We start from the raw sequence: 12,432 nt of genomic DNA on the forward strand, positions 1-12,432 counted from the left end.
ATTTTGTTCTTGGAATAAGAGACCGAGAAGAGATTTTGGTGTGTATAAAACTGGGACTGCTCACCAGGAGGTCCCATTTTCCTTTGTAGAGAAGGAGGGGGAGATGGATTTAAATTGATGGTAGAAGGGTTAGAGGGAGCTGAGGAATATTGTGACCAGTGCCTGAAGCATCAGTCTTAAAGTAACCAGATAGAACTTGAAGCATTATTTTTGGCCAAATAGTTGCTCCTGTAAATTTGAGATTGTTTGTAATATTTCAGATTCAGTTAATAGGGAGAGGTTGGCCAGGTGGTCTTTAATCCATGGAACATAGGAGACTGAGGGGTGACCTTATAGAAGTGTTTAAAATTATGAGGGGCATGGATAAGGTGGACGGTAACAGTCTTTTCCCTAGGGTAGGGGAGTCCAAAACTGGGGGGGGGGGGGATGGTATAGGTTTAGGGGCAAGATTTAAAAGGGACCTGAGGGGCAACTTTTTCACGCAGAGGGTGGTGAGTGTATGGAACGAGCTGCCAGAGGAAGTGGGTGAGGCAGGTACAACAGTATCATTTAAGAAGCACTTGGATAGGTACATGGAGGGGCGGGGCTTGGAGGGATATGGGCCGAACGCAGGAACTTGGGACTAGCTGGGTGGGCACCGTGGTTGGCATGGACTGGTTGGGCCGAAGGGCCTGTATCTGAGCTGTATTGCTCTATGACTCTAATATTTCAGATGAAATGTACTTCCTGTGTTGAATGATTCCAACATTTGTTCTACTTAACTTCCCAGCACCTGTAGCATTTGCTTTTGTAAAAACTTTGTTTGCAGTCTGGCTGCAAGTTAATTGATGCTATTGTATTCTTCAGGTGGCAGTTCGCACCTCGGTATCGATGCAATCGAGGACCGTTCAGTGAGCAGCCCCAGTAATGACGAGGCAGCCATGGCAGTGATTATGAGTCTTCTGGAGGCTGACGCTGGGCTTGGAGGGCCAGTCGATTTCAGCGACTTACCGTGGCCCCTCTGATCATCCTGACTGCTTCCAGAGCTCGATGTGGACTGATCTACAGAACATTGAATGTTGGTGGAGCTGCTCCTGGCTGCTAAGTGTGTTTGTTTGTCTACATGTTGCCCAGAGCTGAAACTGTGGTACCTGGAACCCACAAGACATATGCCCTGCCTTTGCATTAACCCTTGATAAAACTGACATTGAGGTTGTTCAGTTGAGGATATTTTGAGCTTTGCACAACTTTATTTTTGTGGCTTCTTTCTGGAATCTAGCTCAGCAAAGGGTGTTTTCTTTTTAAACACCAGATTCCCTCCGTGCGTCACTTCTTTCGCAAAACTAATCGTCAAAGTCGGCTTTATTTTTGCTTCATGTGATGTTCTATTCCAGACATATGTACAGATATTTATCGTATTAGCCGTGAAACGTTGCTTTAAAGCTGCAGAGTTTAATCAGTTTGTACAGTATTTTTTAGAGGAATCATGTATAAAAGAAATGGTCATCTTTTAAGCTTAAAATATTTGTATATATTGTGTAAACAGAATTTGTACTGACACTATTCTCTTTAACCTCTTGTCCTAACCCAGGCGTCAGTTTGCTTCAACAGGGACTTGCTAATTTTTGTGTAAATATATATATAAAAACATTTTAATTTATTCCCTAACCTTTCTTCCCTTGCTTGAACAGTGGGTCTGCTGTTTTAACATTATACCTGGAAATCTTCCAACAATTGCAAGTTGTAGTTCTGCTGTTGAGTGTTACATTGTTCTTTATTGCATATTTTATTTTTAAAGAAGAGCTGGATATATAATAAAGCAAACAGAACCTATTAACAACAAGACTGTGTTTGGAGGAAGGACGGGCATTACCCAGCTTGGAAGCTCATGCCAGTTTGTTGCAAACACAGCAAGGACATGGAGAAAGTTCACCAGTTACAAACTTGCCAATGTTCTCTTTATTTCTCTGAACCTGGTGGTTCAGTCATACAATATGGAACATAAGAAACAGGAGGAGGCCATCTGGCCCGTCGAGCCTGCTCCGCCATTCAATAAGATCATGGCTGATCTGGCCATGGACTCAGATCCACCTACCTGCCTTTTCCCCATAATCCTTAATTCCCCTACTATGCAAAAATCTATCTGTGTCTTAAGTATATTTAATGAGGCTGCCTCTACTGCTTCCCTGGGCAGAGAATTCCACAGATTCACTCCTCTCTGGGAAAAGCAGTTCCTCCTCATCTCCATCCTAAATCTACTCCCCCAAATCTTGAGGCTATGTCCCCTAGTTCTAGTCTCACCTACCAGTGGAAACAACCTTCCTATCTCTATCTTATCTATCCCTTTCATAATGTTATGTTTCTATGAGATCCCCTCTCATTCTTCTGAATTCCAGTGAGCATAGTCCCAGGTGACCTACTCTCTTCTCATAGACTAACCCCCCTCAGCTCCGGAATCAACCTGGTGAACCTCCTCTGCACCGCTTCCAAAGCCAGTATATCTTTCCTCAAGTAAGGAGACCAGAACTGCACACAGCACTCCAGGTGCGGCCTCACTGGTACCCTGTACAGTTGCAGCATAACCTCCCTGCTCTTAAATTCAATCCCTCCAGCAATGAAGGCCAACATTCTATTTGCCTTCTTGATAACTTTTGCAATTCATGCACAAGCACTCCCAAGTCCCTCTGCACAACAGCATGCTGCAAAATAATCTGATCTCCTATTTTTCCTTCCAAAGTGGATGACCTCACATTTACCAACATCTGCCTGACACTTGCCCACTCACTTAATCTATCTATATCTCTGTACAGACTCTCCGCATCCTCTGCGCAATTTGCTTTTCCACTCAGTTTAGTGTCATCAGCAAACTTAGATACACTACACACTGTCCCCTCTTCCAAGTCGTTCATGTATATCGTGAACAGTTGTGGGCCCAGCACTGACCCCTGCGGCACCCCGCTCACCACTGATTGCCAACCAGAGAAACACCCATTTATCCCAACTCTCTGCCTCCCTCTATCCATGCTCATACATTACCTCCAACTTTTATGCAGCACCTTATCAAACGCCTTCTGGAAATCCAAGATCCACCCGTTCCCCTCTATCCACTGCACTCATTATATCCCCAAAGAACTCCAGTAAGTTTGTCACACAGGACCTGCCCTTCCTGAACCACTTCTATCCTGATATTTCTTCCTTAATGATAGCTTCCCGACTACAGATGTTAAGCTAAATGGCCTATAGTTACCCACCTTTTGCCGACATCCTTTTTTAAACAGTGACGTGACATTCGCTGTCTTCCAATCCGCCGGGGACCTGCCCAGAGTCCAGAGAATTTTGGTGAATTATTACAAACGCCTCTACTATAACTTCTGCCATTTCTTTCAGTACCCTGGGATGCATCCCATCAGGACCAGGGGACTTGTCTACCTTTAGGCCCACTAGTTTGCTCAGCACTACCTCTTCAGTGACAGCGATTGTATCGCAGTCCTCACCTCCCACTGCATCCATAACATCTCTCTTTGGCATGTTAGACACGTCCTCCACCGTGAAGACCAACACAAAGTAGTCACTAAAGGCCTCGGCCATTTCCACATTAGCCAATATTAACTCCCACTTCTCATCTTCCAAGGGACCTCCATTCACCTTAGCCACTCTTTTCCGCTTTATATAAAAACTTTTACTGTTTTTATATTTTGTGCTAGTCATAATCTATCATCCCTTTCCTTATTGCTTGCTTAGTGGTTCTTTGCTGCTTTTTAAAGTTTTCCCAATCTTCCAGTTTCCCACTACTCTTGGCGACTTTGTATGCATGAGCTTTTAGCTTGATGCCTTCCTTTATTTCCTTAGTTATCCGTGGCTGGCTCTCCCCACCCTTACTGTCCTTGCTTTTAACTGGATTATACTTCTGCTGAGCACCGTGAAAAATCTTTTTGAACTGTCCCACCACACAGCCTGTGTTCCCTGTCTACGCTAGCCAACTCCTCCCTCGTCCCACTGTAGTCTCCCTTGTTTTGGCATAATACACTGGTTTTAGATCGAACTATTGCCCTCTCCATTTGTGTGAGAAATTCACTCATACTATGGTCACTCTTTCCAAGAGGATCCCTAACTACAAGATCGTTAATTTTCCCTGTCTCATTGCACAGGACCAGATCTAAGATCGCATTTTCCCTTGTAGGTTCACCAACATGCTGTTCAGGAAAGCTATCACGGATGCATTCTATGAAGTCCTCCTCAAGACTGCCTCGACCAACTTGATTCACCCAATCTATGTGCAAGTTAAAGTCCCCCATGACAACTGCTGTTCCATTCTTACAGGCATCAGATATTTCTCCGTTTATTGCCTGTGCCACTGTAATGTTATTATTCGGTGGCCTAGAGACAACTCCCACCAGTGATTTTTTTCCTTTTACTATTCCTAATCTCTACCCAGATGGACTCAACATTCTGCTCCTTAGATCTTATATTGACTCTCAGTATCGCCCTGATCTCACTCCCAACATTACCCTACCTCCCTTACCTTCCTGCCTACCCTTCCGTATTACCTAGTACCCTTGGATATTTAATTCCCACTCATCTCCACCCTGCAACCACGTTTCTGCAATGGCCTCTAAATCATACCCCTTTGTACTGATTTGTGCCACGTTCACTGACTTTGCTTCGAATACTACAGGCATTCAGATCTAGTGCCCTCGCACTCATTGTCCTTTTAGAATCCAGTAACCTTTGTGTCCTTTGCGTTTGACTTTTCTGTTCTCCACTCTTACTTTTTTCTGACTTTTGCTCTGGTCTCTGCTTTGCTTCCCTCAGTCTTTCTGCATGGATTCCCCCCCCCCCCCCCCCCCCCCCCCCGCCATATTAGTTTAAACTCTCCCCAACAGCACTAGGATTTTAAACTCTTAATCTTGCTTTCAAGTCCCTAATACCATCCAGCCCTCTGGTCCAAACTCAGGTGCTGGCCTCTTATTGAATACCTTTCACCATTGAACGGTGCTTTCAGTGGTCTAATCTCTGATTGTGGTTTTGGACATGTCAGATCTTCTCAGCCTCAAGCGAAGCAGTCTAGGGTTAAATAATCCTCCTATTGTGAATTCTGGACCTGTTTTCTCTGAGCACGGTTATACTTGGCTGCTGTTTCCAATGTTCCTACACAACATTTCAAAGCATTTGGACAGGTACTTGGATAGGAAAATAGAGGCCTAATGCAGGCCAACGGGACTAACTGGATAGCATCATGGTCAGCATGGACAAGGTGGACTGATAGGGCCTGTTTCTCTTCTGTATATTCTATATTATAATAGTAATTGCTCAGGCTGTGAAAGGAACAATAACGCATTTAAATCTACACTAAACCATCCTGCAACCTCCGACTCTCCACTGCTATAAATTAATGCAATTCAGCATCGTGATAATGCACTTGAAGTGGGTAATTGTTCAGCAGCAAGTTGATCTATGGAGTTATTTGTGTGGAGTTGATTTATGAATTTGGCAGGTTCCTATTACAAATAACTTCAGGAAAAAGACTTTAAAATCATTTACTGGAAGGACTTGATTAAATGTTCCTACATTATAACTGCAGGCACACTGAGTGCTTCAGTGGATCTTTGGAACATCAAAGGCGTTAAAAGGTGCCATAAATGTAAGTTACTTTGAGGTATAGTAACCCTCAAGCACATTGGTCTCTCTGCAAGTTTACAGCAGAATATTTCCGTCTTAAGACTATTTCAACAAGGGTTCGAAGCTGACAATAGCTTGGGCTTGTATAAATTAAGTCAGATGTCCAACAACCAATTCCATGGTATCATGAAATCTCTCATGCAGTCTCTCATTTCTGAAGTAACTGGCTACCAAAACCTGATATCCAAGTACAGAGCTCTGGTTACCACAGGACTCAATCTGGCACCGATCATAGAGTCGTACAGAATGGAAACAGGCCCTTCAGCCCAGCTAGTCCATGCTGACCAAGATTCCTATCCAATCTAGTCCCATTTCCCTGCGTTTGGCCCGTATCCCTCTAAACCTCTCCTATCCGTGGACCTGTCCAAGTGTCTTTTAAACGTTAATGTACCTGCCTCAACCATGTCCTCTGGCAGCTCGTTCCATATACTGACCACCCTCTGGGTGAAGAAGTTGCCCCTCAGGTTCCTATTAAATCTCTCCCCTCTCACCTTAAACCTATGTCCTCTAGTTCTTGATTCCTAAACCCTGGGAAAAAGACTGTGTGCATTCACCCTATCTCTGCCCCTCATGATTTTATACACCTCTAAGATCACCCCTCAGTCTCCAATGAACAAACTCCTAGTCTACTCCCTATAACTCAGTCCCTCCAGTCCTGGTAACATCCTTGTAAATCTTTTCTGCACTCTCTCCTACAGCAGGGCGACCAAAACTAAACATCCAATTATCCTGATACATCTAACTTGTATTCTCTTCAACACTATGTTTGAGTTAAAATGTTTTTGATACTTTTGCCGTAACTCAACAGGTAGTGACGGCGGGTGGAATTAGGCTGTGGAATTTCACAGTACACAAGGGAACTACAGGACTGCCGATCCATTTAGGCTAAACCCACTTCCTAACTCCTGATGTATACTCATTCAGGTGATGGACCTTCAAGTGTTCTTACAGATACTTTTTAAATAGCAGGCATAACCCTTTCAGACTGCAAACTCGTGACACACCACTACTCCTTGGGTGACAGTTTTCCCTCAATCCTTCAACCACTTAAATCCATGCCCCCTAGTTACAGATCTCCATGTCCTTCCTGTTTGTGTAGACCATTCAATTTTATACATCAGTTAAATCTCCCCTTTCTAAAGGAAAGCACCCAAACTTGCTAATTTCTCTGCTCAACTAAAGTAGTTCAGGACCTGGCAGATCTCTGCACGACAAACTTATGTAACCAGACCATGGCCTAACTGGTATTTTATATTGTTCTAGAGTGACCAACCACCGAGTCTTAAGCCTCATTGATATTGGCAAGTATCCCATCCACCTCCTTAATCAAACTCTCCTGCTACCTTCAGGGATCTCAACAAGCATTCCAAGATCCCTTGGATCCTGCAGTCTTGGCGTGTTGCCACCGACTGTGTGCATCCTCTTCTTGTTCACAATCTACTACCACACACTTATCTGGACTGAATTCCATTTGCCATTTTCATGCCTGCCTAACCAGTCCAGCGATATCTTCCAACGGTTCTTCCTCACTATTAGATTGCTGGTTTTTCTAGTAGATGCAAACTAAACAGTGGCCACAAACACCAATACATGGATCCAAAGCAAAGGGTTAGAACTGTGCCCTGCAGAACCCTGCCACACACAGCCTTCCGGTCTCTAACCCCTGACCATTACCCGAGACTTTCCTCCACTGAGCTGCTTTTGAATTCCATTTACCACTTCCTCTTGGATCTGTTCCTATTCAATCCGCCAAGTGGGACTTTGTTAAACCCCTTAGTGGACCACATCAAACGCACGATCCACCTCTACCTTCATTACCTCTCACAAATTCAAAATAGTAAGATAACCTCTCTTTAGCAAATCCATACCAACTTCTTGCTGAGCCCTGTGCATCTCTACATGATGATTACTGCCAGCTCACTGGTCTTGGATTCATAGTTATACAGCAGGGAAACAGACCCTTTGAGCCACACACCACTGGTCACAGGCCTCTAGTCCAAAAAGCAACCCTCTGCTACCACCCTCTGCCTCCTACCACTGCCAATTTTGTATCCAATGTGCTATCTCACCCTGGATCTCATGTTTTCTAACCTTCTGGACCAGCCCATGTGAGGAACCAAAAGGTCTTACTAAAAGGCCATGGAGACAACCACCCTGCCCTCATCAATCCCCTTGAAATACACAATCAAATTTGCTAGACATGATCTCCCATGAACAAAGCCACGCTGACTATCCCTAGTCAGTCCATGCCCCTCTGAATGCAAATAAATCCTGCTCCTCTGAATGCAAATGCATTACTCAGCCCATTCACTTCTCCCTTTTGAAACAGTATTAAAGTTGTTCCAGTCTTATGGCAGCACACCCGAAACCAGAGACTAGAAGAAAAGAGTCAGTTAAAACCTTCCTCCTTTGCTTCTCAAGAGTTTGCAAACTTGAAGCCTAACAAATTATCTAGTTTGAAGATGCTAGAGACCTCAAAATATCTGCTTATTGTATCCATTCTCCCCCCTCTACATCAACTACGTCTCATCCCCCATCTTCCCATTGTGTCAATATCGACGCTAGTATTCACTTAGACCTACGCCCGTCTCTTCAGCTACCACACTAATATTGCCACTGTAGTCTCTAGGTCCTACCCTTCTGTTCTCCTCTTTACATATTGACTATCTTAGGATTTTCTTTGATCTTAAGTTTCTTTTGTAGTTCAAGTTCCACTTCAGAGACTTACTGAGACTCCGAGGGAATATAAATTACTGAGGGAGTGCTACACTGTCAAAAGGTGCAATCTTTCCGATGATGTTCCATCTGTACCCTCCTGCAGACAAAATCCCTCAGAACTATTATTTTGCACAACAGTGGTGAATTCTCTGCAATGTTCTGAACCAATATTTATCCTTTGGTAGCATTGGGATTGAGATCTTGCCACAAAGGGGTAAACTGAAGAACCTCCAACACATTCCAAAATCTCCACAAATCCAGCTGGGGAAAATTAGGTTATAAGAAAACTTCATCCAAAAGGAGGAGAAATGCTCGTGATGTTTATTTATATAATCATTCCTCAGCTGTTAGAAGTACAAAGAACACTCCTGCAACATGTACATATAGTTCAGGAAATTAAAATAAACTTCATAATGGTTTCACGGACCAGCACTCACCTCTGCACACTGTGATACCTAGAATATATACTCTATGGCCCACCATCCCCAAGGAATAACTATGCCTGAAGAACAAAATGCTTCAAACCACCAGGGCAGATTTGGTGCACAGAATCTGGAGATACCCTCACCCCATGTGCTGTGTCAACCATGCCATATCTGCAGAAACTTAATGCATTTCACAGAACACGTGGCTTTTAAAACACAAAAGAGAAAAAAAAATCGCAGATCAAAGCCATTCCCTGGTACATAGCACCCAGATTGCAATTGCCTTTTTTAAGTAACATTGTGCATTTAAAAATAAGAATGTGGAAGAAACAAAGAAATTCCTCTCTCACTCTGCCTCCCGGCAACAAAAGCAATCAGCTTTGGGCCCCGTTGTTTGTAACTTAAGATGTGGAGCAGGTCACTTGGTTACGACTATAGTTTGTTCATATTAGTGTACAACGCCGACACTTTTGCTCTTGCACGGATAAATGCATCAGGACAACGTCAATCACCAACGGCATGCTTTAGGGTTTTCCGACAGCCCCTCTTCCACCCTCCCCACTCACACAAGCCGTCAGACAGCCGGGGGTGGAGGCTCCAGGTCCACCTCGTTGTTGCTGTTGACCGGGTGGTTGGGCAGCACGTCCAGCTCGTCGACCTGCGGCGTGGGGTGCATGACCACCAGCTGGTCCTGTGGGATATCGGCCGCCGCCGCTGCCAGGTTGGTGATGGACTTGCTCTTCACGCACTGGAAGTCAACGTGGCGGCTCTTCCCCTCCTCCTTCTCCCAGGACATCCGGATGAACGGACGCTGCACGTAGTTGTAGATGACCTCGGGCCGCCCCCCTGGTCTTTTCTTCACCTTTTCCTTGTATGTAGGGTAACCTAAACACAGAGGGCCCACCCATGACTCTGCAGCCCAGAACAAGCATGACAATGCTTCGCACCTACAGGCTAGCTTCAAGGAGCCGTCCCAGCAACGAGCTCAGGCTGGGGCGATGCAGCAATTAACGAACCTCTTGTGATCAATACACGAGGATGTTGCCAGGACTGGAGGGCCTGAGTTATAGGGAGAGGTTGGCCAGGCTAGGGCTTTAGAACAGTACAGCATAGTATGGCCCACGATGAATTATTCCTTGGAACGTAGGAGAATGAGGAGCGACCTTACAGAAGTGTTTAAAATTACGAGGGGCATGGATAAGGTGGATGGTAACAGTCTTTCCCCAGGGTAGGGAGTCCATAACTAGGGGCATAGGTTTAGGATGAGAGGGGAAAGATTTAAAAGGGACCCGAGGGGCAACTTTTTCAAGTGGGTGAGGCAGGTACAACAGTATCATTTAAGAAGCACTTGGATAGGTACGTGGAGGGGCGGGGCTTAGAGGGATATGGGTTGAACTCAGGAAATTGGGACTAGCTGGGTGGGCACTGTGGTCGGCACGGACTGGTTGGTCTGAAGGGCCTGTATCTGTGCTGCATTGCTCTACGACTCTAGGTTGCTTTAGGTTGAGAGGTGGGAGGTTTAGCGGGGACCCAAGGAGGAATTTTTACCACAGAGAGGCAGAGACTCTCAAAACATTTAAGTATATAGACAAATACCTGAATCACAAACTAATGCGAGTAAATAGATTGGTAGAATGGTCAGCAGGGACATGATGGGCCGAAGGGCCTATTTCTGTGCTGTCCGACTCCAAGATTGACTAATAATAGAATATCAATATTCTTAAATGGTCCAATAGTAAATGCTTTGGCTTTGCAATGCATTTTACATTACCTCACTAGAGAGGTGTTCAAATCCTTTGCTGGGTTTACCCTTCTCTCAGCTGCAATCTGCTGGAGGAACTCAGCGAGTCGGGCAGCATCCTATGCAGGGAAATGGACAGTTGATGTTTCGGGTTGAGACCCTGCATCTGGACTTCATCCATCCCCTCTGAGCTTGATACTCCTCCAATTCCAACCACTTGCACACCTCAGTTTCCATTGCACCCACCACAAAGCCAATACCAAATGACACTGTTACACTCACCGTACGTGAGATGTTGCAAGAGGAGCAACAGGGAACCCAGCGAGGTAGGTCCACGTCTGACCGTCTCTCATCCCCTACCTGCCTCAGGCAAACTGTACGAGGACTTCCACAGCAACAATTCGAATTCAGTGAGCCACATGATGGAACATAGGTGACTGCAGAAAGCTTGGTCAGAGGCACAGGTTTTAAGGAGCATCTTAAAAGTGGGGAGGGATGGGGGTGTGACGGGAGAGAGAACGACCCAATTCTTGCCCATACAAAAGGCAGCAACCAAATCATGTTCCACCATGAATGCAGTGCCCTGGGCTGGTTTTATTCACCTCATGTTGACTTGATTTCTTGTCTCTCTAACCTAGGACTGGGGTTTGGAGGGGGGAGGGAGCACACCCAGATGGAGTGACTAATTTGATGTTCCACTAAAGCACACCAAGACTATAGTGGTCAACCCTGCCACTAACGTCCACCTCTCACCAAGAATCCCTTACTTGGATGCCAATGGTTCAACAGCTGAATGTGTTCACCAGGGCCGATTATTCCAGCTGGATTTATATTTTGCTTCCTCTAACGTGGAAATGTGAATCATCCATTTTGCACACGCACAGGCCCCCAGCACGTGTAGTGCACGAGTGTCAGAACTAGTGCTAAACGATGAGCCGACACAATCATATCATTAAACATCTCCCTCTCACACATACACACCTTAAAAAAAACAAAAGAGAATTAAATCCAGGACACATTGCTTCACTTTGTAACTTAGTTTACTCCCAGGTTTAAGTTTACTATTGAGTTCAGTTTTGGTCACCCTGCTACAGGAAAGATGTTATTAAACTGGAAGAAGTGCAGAAAAGATTTACAAGGATGTTGCCAGGGCTTGAAGGCCTGAGTTATAGGGAGAGGTTGGACAAGCTAGGGCTTTATTCCTTGGAGCATAGGAAACTGAGGGGATGACTATATAGAGGTGTATAAAATCATGAGGGGCATAGATAGGGTGAATGCACTCAGTCTTTTTCCCAGGGAAAGGGAATCAAAAACTAGAGGGCACAGGCTTAAGGTGAGAGGGGAGAGATTTAATAGGAACTTGAGGGGCAACTTCTTTTACACAAAGAGTGGTATCTATTGGAACGAGCTGCCAGAGGAAGTGGTTGGGGCAGGTACAATAACAACTTTTAAAAGACGGTTGGACTTGGTACATGGATTGGAAAGGTTTTAGAGGGTTATGGGCCAAATGGGACTAGCTTGGATGGGACATTTTGGTCGGCATGGACCAGTTGGGCCAAAGGGCCTGTTTCCGTGCTGTACAACTTCATGACTCTACTCCATTCCATGATATCCAGGCAAAACCTCAACTTACCTTCAATACCTAGTCTGATCTTCTTCAATCCTCGCTCTTTCAGGACAGTCTTGGCTACATCTCTGTTCTCAATATATTTGAAGAATCGGTACAACTTGGTACTGTAAATAACTTAAGAAATAAGATTTATATTATTATGGATGTATTTCAACAAGGAAGCAAGTTGCATTCACACATTGCTCTTCCCCACCATTGGAAGTATCTACAGGAGGCGCTGCCTCAAGAAGGTAACATTCATCATCAAAGATCCCCACCAT

At 44.9% G+C, this 12,432-nt stretch overlaps 2 protein-coding genes across 16 annotated transcripts in view; one reads left to right on the plus strand and one right to left on the minus strand.

Moving 5' to 3' along the window:
* The window catches only part of LOC127577642 (aryl hydrocarbon receptor nuclear translocator-like protein 1), a 75,466-nt gene extending 70,685 nt beyond the window's left edge, over nt 1–4,781 (plus strand). For all 12 annotated transcript variants that reach the window (XM_052028990.1, XM_052028994.1, XM_052028988.1 and 9 more), the window contains one exon: nt 847–4,781. In XM_052028990.1, coding sequence (XP_051884950.1) covers nt 847–1,004 — 158 coding nt within the window. In that variant the 3' untranslated portion in view covers nt 1,005–4,781. The remainder of the gene's footprint in view (nt 1–846) is intronic.
* Nucleotides 4,782–8,676: 3,895 nt separating this feature from the next.
* btbd10b (BTB (POZ) domain containing 10b) overlaps nt 8,677–12,432 on the minus strand; it is a 98,565-nt gene continuing 94,809 nt past the window's right edge. For all 4 annotated transcript variants that reach the window (XM_052029004.1, XM_052029002.1, XM_052029005.1 and 1 more), the window contains 2 exons: nt 12,176–12,286; nt 8,677–9,686 (listed from right to left, as the gene is read on the minus strand). In XM_052029004.1, coding sequence (XP_051884964.1) covers nt 9,376–9,686; nt 12,176–12,286 — 422 coding nt within the window. In that variant the 3' untranslated portion in view covers nt 8,677–9,375. The remainder of the gene's footprint in view (nt 9,687–12,175; nt 12,287–12,432) is intronic.

This window comes from Pristis pectinata, chromosome 14 (genome assembly GCF_009764475.1).
Source record: "Pristis pectinata isolate sPriPec2 chromosome 14, sPriPec2.1.pri, whole genome shotgun sequence".
Lineage (NCBI taxonomy): Eukaryota > Metazoa > Chordata > Chondrichthyes > Rhinopristiformes > Pristidae > Pristis > Pristis pectinata.